This window comes from Melospiza georgiana, chromosome 2, assembly GCF_028018845.1.
Source record: "Melospiza georgiana isolate bMelGeo1 chromosome 2, bMelGeo1.pri, whole genome shotgun sequence".
NCBI classification, from domain to species: Eukaryota; Metazoa; Chordata; class Aves; order Passeriformes; family Passerellidae; genus Melospiza; species Melospiza georgiana.
In genome coordinates this window covers 80,858,280-80,872,224 of record NC_080431.1, presented here as the reverse complement: position 1 = coordinate 80,872,224, position 13,945 = coordinate 80,858,280, and the positions used below count along the sequence as shown (strand labels likewise).

The 13,945-nt window shown below is 41.5% G+C and overlaps 1 protein-coding gene across 1 annotated transcript in view; it reads right to left on the bottom strand.

The window, feature by feature from the left end:
- Window positions 1-3,938: 3,938 nt before the first annotated feature.
- The window catches only part of KPNA1 (karyopherin subunit alpha 1), a 50,425-nt gene continuing 40,418 nt past the window's right edge, over window positions 3,939-13,945 (bottom strand). Inside the window, exons 12-14 of the mRNA XM_058019295.1 lie at window positions 8,554-8,681; window positions 7,630-7,808; window positions 3,939-6,686 (exon numbers count right to left, since the gene is read on the bottom strand). Of these exons, the coding sequence (XP_057875278.1) occupies window positions 6,499-6,686; window positions 7,630-7,808; window positions 8,554-8,681 (495 nt within the window). The 3' untranslated portion in view covers window positions 3,939-6,498. The remainder of the gene's footprint in view (window positions 6,687-7,629; window positions 7,809-8,553; window positions 8,682-13,945) is intronic.

Genomic DNA, 13,945 nt, shown 5'->3' with positions numbered 1-13,945 from the left:
TTTGCTTTTCCTTATAACTGCCCCTTTCTTCCAAACTCTTTTCTTCATGGTTAGTGGGACAGGACACATGAGCACAGTGGATAAGCAATGTCATTGTTTCCCCACGTGCTGTGCACCAGAGCATCTTTTAAAGTACTGCAGGACCTGTGCCTGCATTCTGGGTACCAATCCCCTGCAGCAAGTCTCATGTTCTTACCTAACTAACACAAAAGAAGGGTCCATTTGATTTCCACTTTCACAAACAAGATACCTTCACTAGCCAGCCATCCACTATCACTGACTATTTCAGGTTTCCTCAGCAAGAATGGAACTGTATTTATGCTGTAATGGTACTGGCTACTTCAAATAATCCACATGTTCCTCTTTGTGCAAGACAGAACAATTATTAAGGGAGCCCTTGAGCCAAAACTTACTGTCTGACCTGCATTAACATCAGCAAAATGATCCTAAGGTATTAAAAAGCCTAATTCCTTGGTCTAGGTCCTGTTATTCTGCCTGCATTTGTTTAAGTGAGGGGTAACTTCCTGTGAAGAGCTGTCTGTCTTCAAGAAAATGAGGAAGGAGATGAAGAGTGAAACAGCATTCCAGAGAACCACAGTGTGGCAGCTGACACCTAAAAGTGGTCTCAGCAGAGCTGGCAATGAGATGAGAAACAGAGATGACTGTTTTGAGGAATACTGAACAACTGCTTCAACCTCTTGTCAGATTTACTATTTAGAGGCACATGAGTATGAGAAAGTCAATCAGGCATTCTTGCTCTCTACTACGCTCTTTCTTTATGAATCTCATTTAGATCTATATGTATTTTGCTCTTTTGCTCTTTAAAATTGTTATTTGTGCTTTCATCATACTAGGCCCACTTAGAGATCACCTGCCTCAAGAGTGCTATTTCTGGCATTGAGCCCAGCCACACACTATTCATGTTGAAGAGCCCACAGCAACCAAGGGAAGTATTTTCCTTCCTCTTTTACCTTCATCTTGAAGGAAATGTAGATTGGAAGTGTCAGGACTGCTCAAAATGTTACTGCCCAGCACTGCCCTGCTGACTGGCCCTGGGGACTCCAAAACCAAAAGAGACACATCAGCTTAACAAAATTAGTTTGTGAACTTTCTCAGAGTGAGAGGGAGATTATTTTGTTGCACCCCTAAAAATTAGCAGCATTGCTGAATAATTAAAAGCCCTACAAAAATGCAGGGTAAATCTTCACTAGCTGCTGCAATTCCATCTATGAATTGCATTTCTGAGTACCACAGTGAGATGTAACCTATCAGAAAAGCTGTGTAGTCAATCCCATCACAGAAGTCACAACCTTCAGGTGATACAATGACCTGTCATCAGATTCTCTGGCTGGAAAGGATCAGAAGGACACTGTCAGTCAGGTAGAGCAGGACTGCACAGATTTGTCCACTTAATTAGCACTCAGTGCAAGCCATATTTAATTTTACTGCAGGTAAGTGAACAGATTTTCCATGACAATTCTGGTTCTTTGCCACACCAGCAGGCACACAGGTGGGAACCAAACCAAAATCTTGCCCAATTACATGCCTGTGGTCATGGATGTACTAAATGATACCAAAAAGGAGAACGTGCATTCCAGGTTTGTGATGTATGCTTGGTGATGGCAAAGCTTAAAACTGTGCATCTCAAAAATATCACCCTTTCAACACTCCTCTGAGTGCACTTTGTGAACAGAACTGACAGGTACCTCTCCCAGTTTTGGAAATAAAACTATTTGGACTCATCGAGCTGGTAAAGTGCCAGCTCAAATAAAAATATGCAAAACACCACTTCAAAAGCAACACTTCAGAGCAGCAATAGTAACCAGTTTTTCATTTTACTTAAATTTCTAAAAGCTTTATGCCATGTACACAAAAACTGGAGTCTGGTCCAGTGGTTTGACAAAAGCTCCACATATCCTTCTGTCACCCTGGTATCCACCATTTCAAAATCTGGCATAAAGACTCCAGATCACTGCCCAACTTTAGGGTTTTTTCAGCTTCTGCATAGGCTCAAGTCTCAAACCAAAGCCCAAGACAATGGGCTTTGTGTGGTCTCCAGCTTGCTCCCAAGCACTGCACTGTTTTCTTTGCAAGTAGCTGGGTACTAGAAAATGATGTAAATCTTTCTCAGCAAGGCAGTGAAAGGAACAACCTCTTTGCTGGCATGATGGCTTCCAAGAAGCACTTCTGAATGGGGACAGTGGTTACAAAACCAGCACATGTTTCTGGCCAGGCAGCCAGTCCAGCTGATGGGAGAACTTAACAGCCCTCAGATCACTGAGAGCTCACAGCTTCAGCCCAAAGCCTTTCAAGAGTTCACAATGGAAGGAACATACTAAGCCTGAAATGGTACCTCACTTTCTTTTCCCCCTTGGGCTTGGTCTGTAACACCATTCCCATTTATCCAGAAGAGTCCAGTTTATCAATCCTATACCATGTGCCTTATTGCTGTACCAGGTCCAGAGGCAACTGAAGCTTCCTAATGCAGCAATCACCTAACAACTCCAACACTGCTTCAGTGGAACATGCAGGAGGCACAGCAGGACACGGCCATAGCAGTACACAAACAGGTCTTGCTTACTTTTCTACTAAGACTCAGGCACCTGAAGAAAGACCTTCAAGTCTAAAACAGGCATGGTACCCTCCTGAATCCAAGACGCCGACCTTGCCTGCCATGTTCCACTGGGAACTTTACCAACAGAAAGAATGACAGCTCCTGTTTGCTGCCCAAACAAAACCACAACTTTAATTGCATTACAGATCTGTGTGCTGGACTGCTAGACAGCAATTCCAGGCAGCCCTGCATCTTCCTTTCTCTAACACCCAGTTTAAAAGAGACATTGTTAAAATCTCAGTGCAGTGCTTCCACCTCCTTCCTGATGTTTCAAAAAAAAAATGCAATAAATTCTTATTACCAGCCTGTGGGGCATTAGGAAGACGCTTAGATGGGATCTCCACAAGCAGACAGAAACCAATGCATGTATTTTAATATTGAATATGAGACACTTTTCTAGTGTTACATGCTGCCTGACAAAGCTAAGAGAAGAACACAAGAACTCCAACAACTTCCTCACCTACCCTCTACATGAGACCATGCTGCCTCTTATTTAGACACAAAACAACAACAGATCATTCAAAACACAGCGTGACCTTCACAAAAGTGGCAGCTAGAGGCATTCTCTGAGATGGTCCCTATCTGAGCACATCCTTCAGGAGAGCAGAGAATACTGGTTTCAATTCTTCTAGCAGGGGACACAGCCAACAGAACTGTGTTAGGAAGCAGTGTTCAAGCAATATGACATAATGATCCTCATACTTTCACTGGCACTTGCCTCCAAAACAGAGTCCTTCATCTGTGGCCTAACTGTCACTTACTAGATGGGTAACATTACACTACATGTTTGGCTCTGTTAAATGCAAGTAGTTTACTTGCCCTTGTCTTACCAAGTAATTTTGGTCAGTCTGTATCAGTGAGCTTTTCCTTTTATAATTCACAAGTCTGATCTCCCTTCTGTACCCACTTAATGTGCAGCCTTTGTTAGAAGTAGATTTTGTTTCTTTTCAACCTATTAATAAGGCTAAGAAAAGCAATGCCAAGAACTGGTTGCTGGAAGATCCTGATGGAAATACACTCAATTAAACACCATTTAAATTACATTGAGACCTATGAGTTAGCCGCATTTTAATCCATTTAATGTGTGCCATGTTGATTCTTCTATTGGTGTGGTTTTCACTCAAAATATTATGCAGTACCAGTCAAATGCCTTACACAGTCTAAGTATTTAGGACAACAATATTACCTGCATCAACCAGGCCTGTCACTTCAAACAAACATACCAAGTTTAAAGATTATACTTAACTGCTCTGAATTCACATATCCATGGCAAAAGTAACAAATACTGGCCAGGCTCCTTACACAGGAAGGCACACCAGTCAACTTAAATGGACTCTTTTTTAATTCACTCATTTAGAGGCAATTGTCATTACTTTCTTGGGGGGCAGGGGAGGGAAACGCCAATGCACCACATTGTTTTCACTAGCCTGGAAGAGAAAACACTAATATATATAGATATATAGGTATGTATATATATACACACACTTTATGCGTGTGTGTATATATATGTGTGTGTGTATATATGTATATATACACGCTAGTGTATATATACACAGAATATACATATATGAATATACAGAATATATGCACACACACTTTGCTCAGATTTGTTTACAAAATATGTAGCATTTTTATACCATCCAATAAGAGGTACATGGTTTTAAACAAATCTTATAGAAATGACATGTTATTGGAAATTTACACGTAAAAAAATCCAGCACAAAAAAATCCAAAAGCTAAAACAAGATTTTGCTACTAATCAGTGCTTCTATCACCCTTCAAGGAAAGAGAAACACAGTTATTTATATGTGATGTAAAGGCAACATTGAGGGGTTTTTTTTGCTTTTTTTAAATTAACCACCAAATTTAACCCCCTAAAATTACAAAGAATTGAAGTCCATTTACAGATCAAGTGCAGTAAACTAAATGTTCCTTCAGCACAAAGCAGCACTAGAGAAAATAACTGGGAGGAGGGGAAGTGGATGCCAGCTGGCTTAGCTAGGGAGGCAGCAGGTGGCTTCTGCAGTGGCCACACAGGTCAGAGTCTCTATCCTGAAGCAGAGACAGAAGACTTTATTTAAATAATGGTCACACAGAGCTGATGTTCAGGCCTTTGCCTAGCTTCTTTCAGCAGCATGACAAGTGACTTATGTGTTTTTATAACTCTGTATCCAATGGGCTGGTTTTGCTTTTGCAGTGGCTTATCACTGAGAGGAGCCATGAGGATCTTGAAGACAGTTCTGCCACAAACATTTACCACAGGTACGTGACACTGCAGTTGCCAGTGGCGATTTTGAAATGTTTACACTGGACAAATGTGTGTTCCAAGCATCCAAAATGGCTTGAAAGAACATAGCCCGATGCAGGGGGGAGCAGACGGCCTAGGGAATCCATTGCATTCTGCGAAATGGAACTGCCACTTTCAATCAGGCGGCATCTCCCCAGATGTGTCAAGTTTGGTGCCAGTGTCAGCTGAACTCAGTGAGGAGTGGCTGGCCTTTGCATCAGAGCCCTGTGATCCAAGCAGGTTGCAGAGCCTAGAACATGCTGCTAGCAGAAGGGCAGTCTCCAGCTGCGTGTGGCAGCTGCCATACAGTCAACGATGCCTTACAGATGTCACCTGAAGGAACCATGCGTTCCATGCTAATTCACCTGAAGTCTCATCAACAGCAAAAGGGAAAAGTGAAATGAGAAGGCCAGGTGGATCCAGATGTAATAGTACTATCCTGTGAATGTAGTGTCATTTTAGTTAAATAAGGGCCTTGGCCAGGAGGACTATATTCCATCAGGTGAGCTGGAGAGGAAGCTCTTGTCTCGTGAAAATGAAAAGGAGATCTAACACTCCTTGTGCCAAGTTTTACAAATTAAGAATTCTGTATTCAGAAGTTAACTTTTCAGAAGACAAATCTGTTCAAGTCACGCTGTGTAAAAATGTAAAGAGGCAGACAGGAACTTTTCAGCCATAACTAGAATACCAGGGACCAGACTCTGGAGCATGGAGCCAGAAAAGGTTTGATCTTTAAGGAAGGCCCGGCTGAATCATACTGTGCTGGCAAGCAGAAGTGGGGGCAGTTTCTCCATTCTAGAAGCTGTTTTGGAAAGTCATTTCTGGGGAGGTGTTAAGAGTAACCTATTCACAGGTTCTCTTTTCGTGGATGGAGAGGAAAAACTGGAAAGGTATACAAATCTCCACAGTGGTCTGCAATCCAACTTGGGAGCTCAGTGTTGAGACGGGATGGGGCCGGATGTGTTCAGTATTCCTAAGAACCACAAAACATGTCCATTGCAGCCTGTTGTTGCAGGGGCCAGAGAACTTACTCCATTGTTTGTAACATGTTCCTCATGCCAATAACCCCAGCTGGCACATACAGCAAGGTAGGTAGGACGCATGTGAAGGTTTAACGCATCTCTCACAGCCGTCCAAAGAGGCATCCAGGGGAGAACATGAAGGATGAATTCAGCTACGTTCTCAGAAAGGCTGAATGTCTCCCTGGACTGCAGGCACACTCTGCAGCAAATACAAGAGAAAGGGAGCCTTCTCTTGGATGCCAGGAGTGGGGGGCCAAGTGGAGGAGGGATTACTTTCCTGTAATAGGAACAGGGAATATCTCAAAGTATAGAAAGGTGCCTCAACTCCACGAAGATGACAGTGGAGAGATTCAGAATCTAGAGGAGAAGGGTGATTCTGGCGACCCCTTGCCAAGGAGGGGACATCCTGCCACGGAGAGCCAAAAGTTTTCCAGACGTATGTAAGAGCATGTGCACAAGGCAAGCGAATGAGCGCAAACAGGGTTATGGAAAACATTGAGAGAATCACTCCACGGGTGGCTTGTGGCTCGACAACAGGATTGGCTAGGTAGAGGAGCACACAGCACAGGGGCACCTCAAAGCTGGAAGCCTTCCATGGGAGCCTCACACTGCTGGAAGATGTATTGTTGCTGGTTGATATCCACTTGTGGGGCAATGCTGCTGTCTTCATCTTCTGTTCCAAAGTAGTGCTCAATCAGATCAAAGGCCTTCTGATAAATCTCTTGATTCTCATGGCTCTGCAGGAATTCAATCTTGTCCAGGCCTGCAGAGAAAAGCAGTACATAAAAGTTACAGCTCAATCAAAGGATATGACCGTGACAATTTTCAGTCTGTTTCATTATTCTCTCCCACGTTCAGAAAGAACAGGCTCCTCGGTGGAGACCTGCATCCAACTTGTACTCTCCAGAACCAAGGAAAGCCAGTTCAAACTACAGAGATCTCTGTAACTGTGTTATGTGTTCCGTACCTTCTGTCTGCCTTTACCCTTTCACTCAAAAATTAAATCAACAAGCTTGAATGGGTAAAGAACAAGGCCTCAAACTCTAAGACTTTTCCTGAAGAGACTTTTAGGGCCATATTTCCTGAAAGCATGTTTATTTACAGTGCTTTCTTTATGAAGACTGTGACTACAGAATCACCTACATGTAAGCTGAAATAAACTTTTGATAATCATCTAGTCCAACCTGCAGCCCATCCCAGCAGTACTAATCAACACCAGATAAGATCTGATGTGCCTAGACAAGTATTCTAAACTTCCAAGGATGGAGACTCCATTTCCTAACCTGTATAATATGTATGTATACAATGCAGTTAAACTCAGACAACCAGTTTTTGGGCAGGCTTTAAAGGACATGGGCAAACTCAAGCCTTGAAGTCAGATACAAAGAAAAATAATACAGCAGGGAATTATGCTATAATGAAACTCAAATGTTAGCAATTCTAGTAAATCTCTACTGCTGGGAATTGTAGTGGTTTTCTTCTAACACCTTTTATTCTGTATGAATCAAGAAAAGAAGATCTGCACATTCTCCTCCAATCGATACATAAAGATAATGTAGAAGATGAAATACTCTGAAGACTTATCAAAGAACAGATTATTTTCAGTACCAGTGATAAGGGAACTAACAGAACCGGGCCTGCTGAGGCTCCAATGAGTTTGTGACCATGTCAGTATTCCCAGATCTCCCCAGGTGTTTTGCCCATACCATACGCTTCTTCAATAAGAGCGCAGTAAGGATTAATGCCACTGCCGCTGCGTTTGGACTCCTGCTCTCCAAGCCTCAGGATGTTCTCCAGCCCATTCAGAGCTACTTGCACAATCTTGGAGTCCATTACTGTCAGGAGGTCACAGAGTGGTTTGATGCATCCCAGTTCTACTAAGTACCTGAAAAATATCACATGGAACCCAGTAAATTGTCTGCAAAATTATAATTGGTGTAGCCATTTAAGCACTTAGTATGAAGGTCAAACAAATCAAAACAATCAATCAGATGAAGTATCAACTTGACTGCAAAAATTAGAGAAATTAAAGACATCTATTTCTATCCAGTCAATTCCGCTGAAACAATGAAAATAACTTTAAAATTCTTTCTCTGTCTCACTTTCTCCATATAGCTCTGAAATAATAATTTATTTTTTGTACCATAAACTATATTTCTATAATGGTAACTTCTAAATATTTTCTATAAAGAGCAATTAGATTAATTTAACATGCTTGTGAAGTCTTTATTTTATACAAAACTGTATATAAGCATCATGTACCGGTATAAGCAAAACAGGAGAAACAATGCACGTGATGCCATTGTCCAAGGGGCTGAGCTATTCCTCTCCAGACTGTTACTGCACTGTGTTACACTCTACACCCCTCAGAAGTTAGTTTAAAAGCTGCATTTAGGTTTTTTTTCACATAAGACAAATGGTATAATTATGTAAATAAGTATTACAGCTGAAATACTTTTATGATCTCTCCCTGAAGGAATGAAAGGCCCATTCATAACAAGGCCATGGTCTCTCTGGATACAGCACCGAGTGCACAGTGAAAGCTTTCTCAGTTTCTAGGCTGATAGTTTGTTTTCTTGCACAAACACTAACTCAGCCTATTGCATTGAAAGATTTAAAGCACTTCATACTTGATCTGTTCAGCAGAGCCTCCCGATGTTGCGTTTGTGATGGCCCAAGCAGCTTCCTTCCTTGTCCGAAACTCGGCCGTTTGCAAAATATTTATAAGAGCTGGGAAGATATGGGCATCTATGACTGTCTGCAAAACAAATGACATGGCAGGGTCATAATAAAAATTAGAAGTAACTTCTTTGCCCTGAGTTAATGTGCATGCCCAACATAACACATTAAACAATGAAATGTCACTTTATCAAACATCAAAACTGATAAATCAGTTTTCAGCTTTACATTCAAAACCTTAGTTATTGCTGTGGTCTGTTCTCATTCAAAATTAATTCAAAAATGCATTCAGAATCTAGCGACTGCCATATCTAATGAGTTACTTAATCATATCCTGACAACAAAAGAATGCCATAGTTCCCTTATTTTTCCAGGTAGTAAACCTCTCAGCTATTAAGTCAGTAAACCATTAAGTCATTAAGATCCCTTAACTTCATAGGCCTCTGTGCCATTATACATTTCCAGTGCACAAGACAACAGAGCAAAGTTGCTCATGTAAGAACTGCTCAAAACAAGCAACCACCTGATGGAAAGACAAAGCATTGATGGTTTGGCAGTAGGGTTCTCCTACTTAGCTCAACAAAGTGATAGAAGCCAAATGAACATTTGAGCAGCAACTTATAATTTCTGGTAACTCCTTCTGAAAACAGCCTTTTGCAATAAGATGAAAATTAAACCAGTTTTGTTATATATCTATGACAAGGATTTGAAACATTTTGATCAGGATCATTCAACCAAGCAAGATCTCAGGAATACTTTTTTAATCTATCACTTCACAAACATAAATCATCACAGAACTAACAAAGAAAAATCCAAAGAAAGCCAAAAAGATCTTTTGCACAAAGCTCTGCAGAAGAAAACATTACATACAGCAAAAAGCTACAGTCAGTTCATAGTGTGAATGGCTAACCTGGTAAAAATAAAACAGTTGTTTGATACTTCTTTTATCCTTCCTGTTTGTCTGGGCATCCACACTGCCTCTGCTTCGTAAATCCTACAGCCTCTTAGTTGTACCACCCAACAGGCCCACAAACACTGTCTCCTATTCTAAAGAATCCCCACTTCTGATACAGCAATCTGGGGTCCTAAAGGAAAACTATTATCTCCATCAAGCCACGTTGTACTGCATTTGTACATTGCCAAGAATATTTGAAAAAGTATCCTTAACTGAAATTTTAGAACATGACTGCTGAAAGTGATTGGTCATAAACAGGAGCCAGCTATTTAAAAAAATCAAAAAAGATAAAAGGAAGTATCTTTAAAAAGAGATGCATTTTACCCCCTCATGTATTTTACTGCAAAAAAATCTAATTAATTTGTGAAATTATCACTGTAGGGTATTTGGAACATGAGAGTATCTGCTTCATTAAGGTTATCAGATCAAGGACCTTTCCAGCTCAAAGGCAGATACAAGTAACAGGAAAGTAATAAATAAAACACTCAGTGGCACAAACCCAATAGACAAGGGATAAGGAAACAATCACAAAGAAGAAAAGGGTTCAGTCACTAATTAATAGGTCATTAAGAAACTAGAGGCAGAGAGCCAGCCTGGACTTTATAGCTGATGACAGGGACATGTGCATGTTGCAGCTTGAATTGCTGCTAGCAAAGTCCATGGTAAAGAAGCAAAAAAGGCTTTTGCATAACATCCATAGATGTTTAACTCAGCCACGCTGTGAGACGTTCTCCTCTCCGACATGCACTCCCCCCCAAGGTCCCACCCTCTCCCCCCAGGGGCCTCCCAGCTGACCTTGGTCTCCAGGCAGTATCAAGGTGAGGCCCAATCAAGGAAAAGGGAGGGAGAGCCTCAGGAGCACCTATATTCAGGCATAGGAACAGGGGAAGGAGCCAAGGGGGTGTAACTTAGGAGAAGCCCCTCCAGGGCCTCCACAAGTGCAACTGTGCAAAACTTAATAACAAATCTTTCCTTAACTATTTTACCACATAACCCTTCTCTCTGTCCCACCTGAGCCTGTAAAGGTTAGGTGCTAGCAACTGAGCACGACTCACTTTGGGCCAGGAACTGGACCAGACCTCAGGAGAACCCCTTGTGTCTGTGGGGCCAGCAGCTGCAGTGGGTGGAGGTGTCTCAGCAGTAAAATGGGCCATGAAATCAGGTCCCATAAAACGTGAATTTGGGGGCAGCAACTGGTGTCAGGTCTTGGATGAAAGGGTCACCTGCAACTGGAGCAGGTGAAGGTCTCGGCATCAACCACTGGGGCAGGATCACAGCCCATAGGGCCCATGTGCCTGGATGCCAGCTACTAGAGGGACTGGAGCAAAGCTTAATGAAGATCCCAGCACCTCAGCTGCAAAGGAACTGCAGGTCACACAACCCATTTGCCTGGGCACCTGCCGTGTGTGGTGGGGGAATTTATGTTATCCCCAAAAGCAGTGGTGGGTATGGAAGACTACAGTGTACTTAGATTGCTGGCAAACTGACTGAGTAGCAACTGGGAGGTCCAGGATCCAGGTATGGACAGAGGGTTTGTGCTGATATTCAATGGGTCTGCAAGCCTGGAGATGCCCAAGACAAACGTGTTCGTTGGTTTGCCAGTGAGGCTCAAGCTGAACCAGCCAGTGAGCAGAACCAAGCACAGGGAGCCAAGAAAGCTCCTGATGCAGCCATGGACAGCAGCTGAGCAGAGAACCCACACTGGTACTGGAGATATCTGTGACTGTGCACCTAGAGAGTGAGAGCAAAGTGTTTTCACCAGTGAACTTCAGTTCTCATCAGATGGAGAGGAGAAAGGGGACTTGTCAGTCTACACTTGGCTTTATGTGAGTCCAGAGAATTCTACACAAGGGTGTTGTTGAGGCAGAAGCCCTAAGAAGAACAATGTGTTCCAGGATGTCAAGCACTGCCTACTGAAAGATCTTGATACAGATCTAGGATAGGGATATTTGAGGGCATTAGGATTTTACTATTGTGGAAAAAAACAAGTAAAAAAATATCTCATTATCACTTCTTAAATCCTCTCCCCAAAACAATCCTTTTACAGGAGATTCATTTCCTTAGAAAGTGTATTCTCAAAACCAACTTCTATAATAAATACTAAAATCAGAGTATGTTACATGATGCAACTACATGAGCACACTTTATCTGACAGGCAGTAACTAACACTTGAGTCTTCTTACTGCCAAAAAAAAAGTTACCTTAAAAGGTTTCAACTTAAAACTTGTAAAATAGTAAGACAATTCCAAAATAAAGGGAACTAGCAACAGCAGGGCAATTAAGTGGGAGAAACACAAAAGATTGTTACTGTTTTTCTTCAGGCTCAATCAACTTTGAACTCATTGCTTCAGTGCCTGAATGCTTCAGTTCAGTGGGTAAAATTACTCTTCTTGAGAGTGGAGAAATACACACTTGAACCCTCAGAAAGAACTGAATCCAGATCTCCCATCTCTTGGCTGAGTGCTCTTATCTCTATTTCTATTGTGTAAAAGGCTATGGGGACCTTGCTTCGTTTCTGCTCTACAATGAAATTGGCTATCTTTACCCAAGCAGAACAAGTTAAAGCATCACAATAAATCACAGCCTCTCATAAAGCACTTCTCTGAAAGAGACTGACTCAAGAGAGATCATTACCAGTCAATACTCTTTTATGTTTTCTGCTGCCTGACTCGCAATATAAGTGTTGCCATCTCACCCTAGCATGAGTCTGAGTGAAAGGTTCTCAACTCTCCCCCTGTAACACCACAAAGCTTTTCCACTAGCAGCCTCTCAAACAATTGAAACTCTAAGAGCTCAGGTTTAAGGAAAAAAAAAACACATTAACTAGGTGAGAAAATGACCTGCTTTAACCTTAATATCTTCGCTAGATTTCAAAAGTCTAGTTAAGCTCAGCAAGGGAGGAAACAATATAGTACCAATACAGAGTAAGTGCTAGGCACCATCCATATTTACACCCTATGACTTGCAGCCTGCCCACAGCAGTTACTCTTGAAAGCACACTAGAATACCTAAGGATTCCCATCTCTATGATATTTTATGGGGGAACAACAGTTACTGTGGAAACAGGTCATGTTTCCCTTTCAGGTAAACTTCTTTTAAGTAATAAAACAGTAAATGCTAAAACAGAATTTGATGTAGTGGGGGGGGGTGTTGTTTTTCGGTTTCTTTTTTTTTTAAGAAAAGCAAGCCTCAGGCAGAGCAAAGCCCTAAAGAACTGTGGCAGGATGAGGCACATAAAACTTCTAAGGACTTAGACTGGCTTAATTCAAATTACTTTACTTTTTTAGCATTCCTATAATGTGTGTGCCTGATATGGAAGTGTGTTTAAGACCAAAGTGTAGTGCATAGAAAATGCTCAAGATAAGTATAGCTTTCAAACAAAAGGAAGAGAGTTAAAGGATTTCTGTTCAACAAGAATCTGAAAAACGTGAAAGAAATAAAAACATTTTAAGCTGCCACTACCAGGCACAGAGGTGCTATCTACAAAATGCATTAGAAATCTCTTTTTTGCATAATAGGCAATCCAAAGCCCATCTTTTAATACATTAACACTCAAGTTTTTGCCCAGCTGCATCCATTGGTATTTGCTGGAACTGAACCCCATCTGGAGTTGTAATTACAAGTCTTTCCGAAAACCAAAACTGATTTTTAACCGAAACTGAATTTTAATTGAAATATGAACTTTCAAACTTAATTTCTAATGCTCAGCACTTCAGCAAACCTGATGCTCACTTCTTTTGTGTCAACTTTTCTATGTTTGGTTTGGGGTGTGTATGTTGTTTTGGTTTGGGGGGGTTTTTTTAATAGTTGGTATCCCAGTGGTGTAGTCTTCTAGGAGGGTTGCCTGTCTCTTGGAAACACTCCACCTGTCTTATTTTAATCAAGTTTCTTCACTTCACAGGACTGGATTTTTAAAGAGTGAAGCTAGATTACAAAAATGAATTTTTCATTACACCTGCATGGATGTTTCATCGAAATATGTTGTTGCTAGGGAGGTCTTCAGCCATAGTATAATAAATTCATATTCTGAGCCCCGTGAGAATCTGCTTCTCTCCCTTTGGGTTCCCACACCTAAATCACTTGTGATGTGCAAACACACACACACTTTTAGTGTGCACATGCTGGCACCACATGCCCACATATCGTTCATCACATAAATGTGAAAGCAAACAAGTCTTAGACTGTGGTATTTTTCCTGCTCCTGCAACCACTCACATTACCTTTAACAAATCACAAAACAGTCACCATAAAATTGGCAGCTGTAAATACAGCCCTGCTGCTCTGATCTCCCCCTCCTGGCTGGAAATTTTAGTTCTCAGTGACTTCTTTTCCAGTTACCTTGTTTATTTATTCAATTTACAACTGCTTCATAAAAAACTTAGCAAATG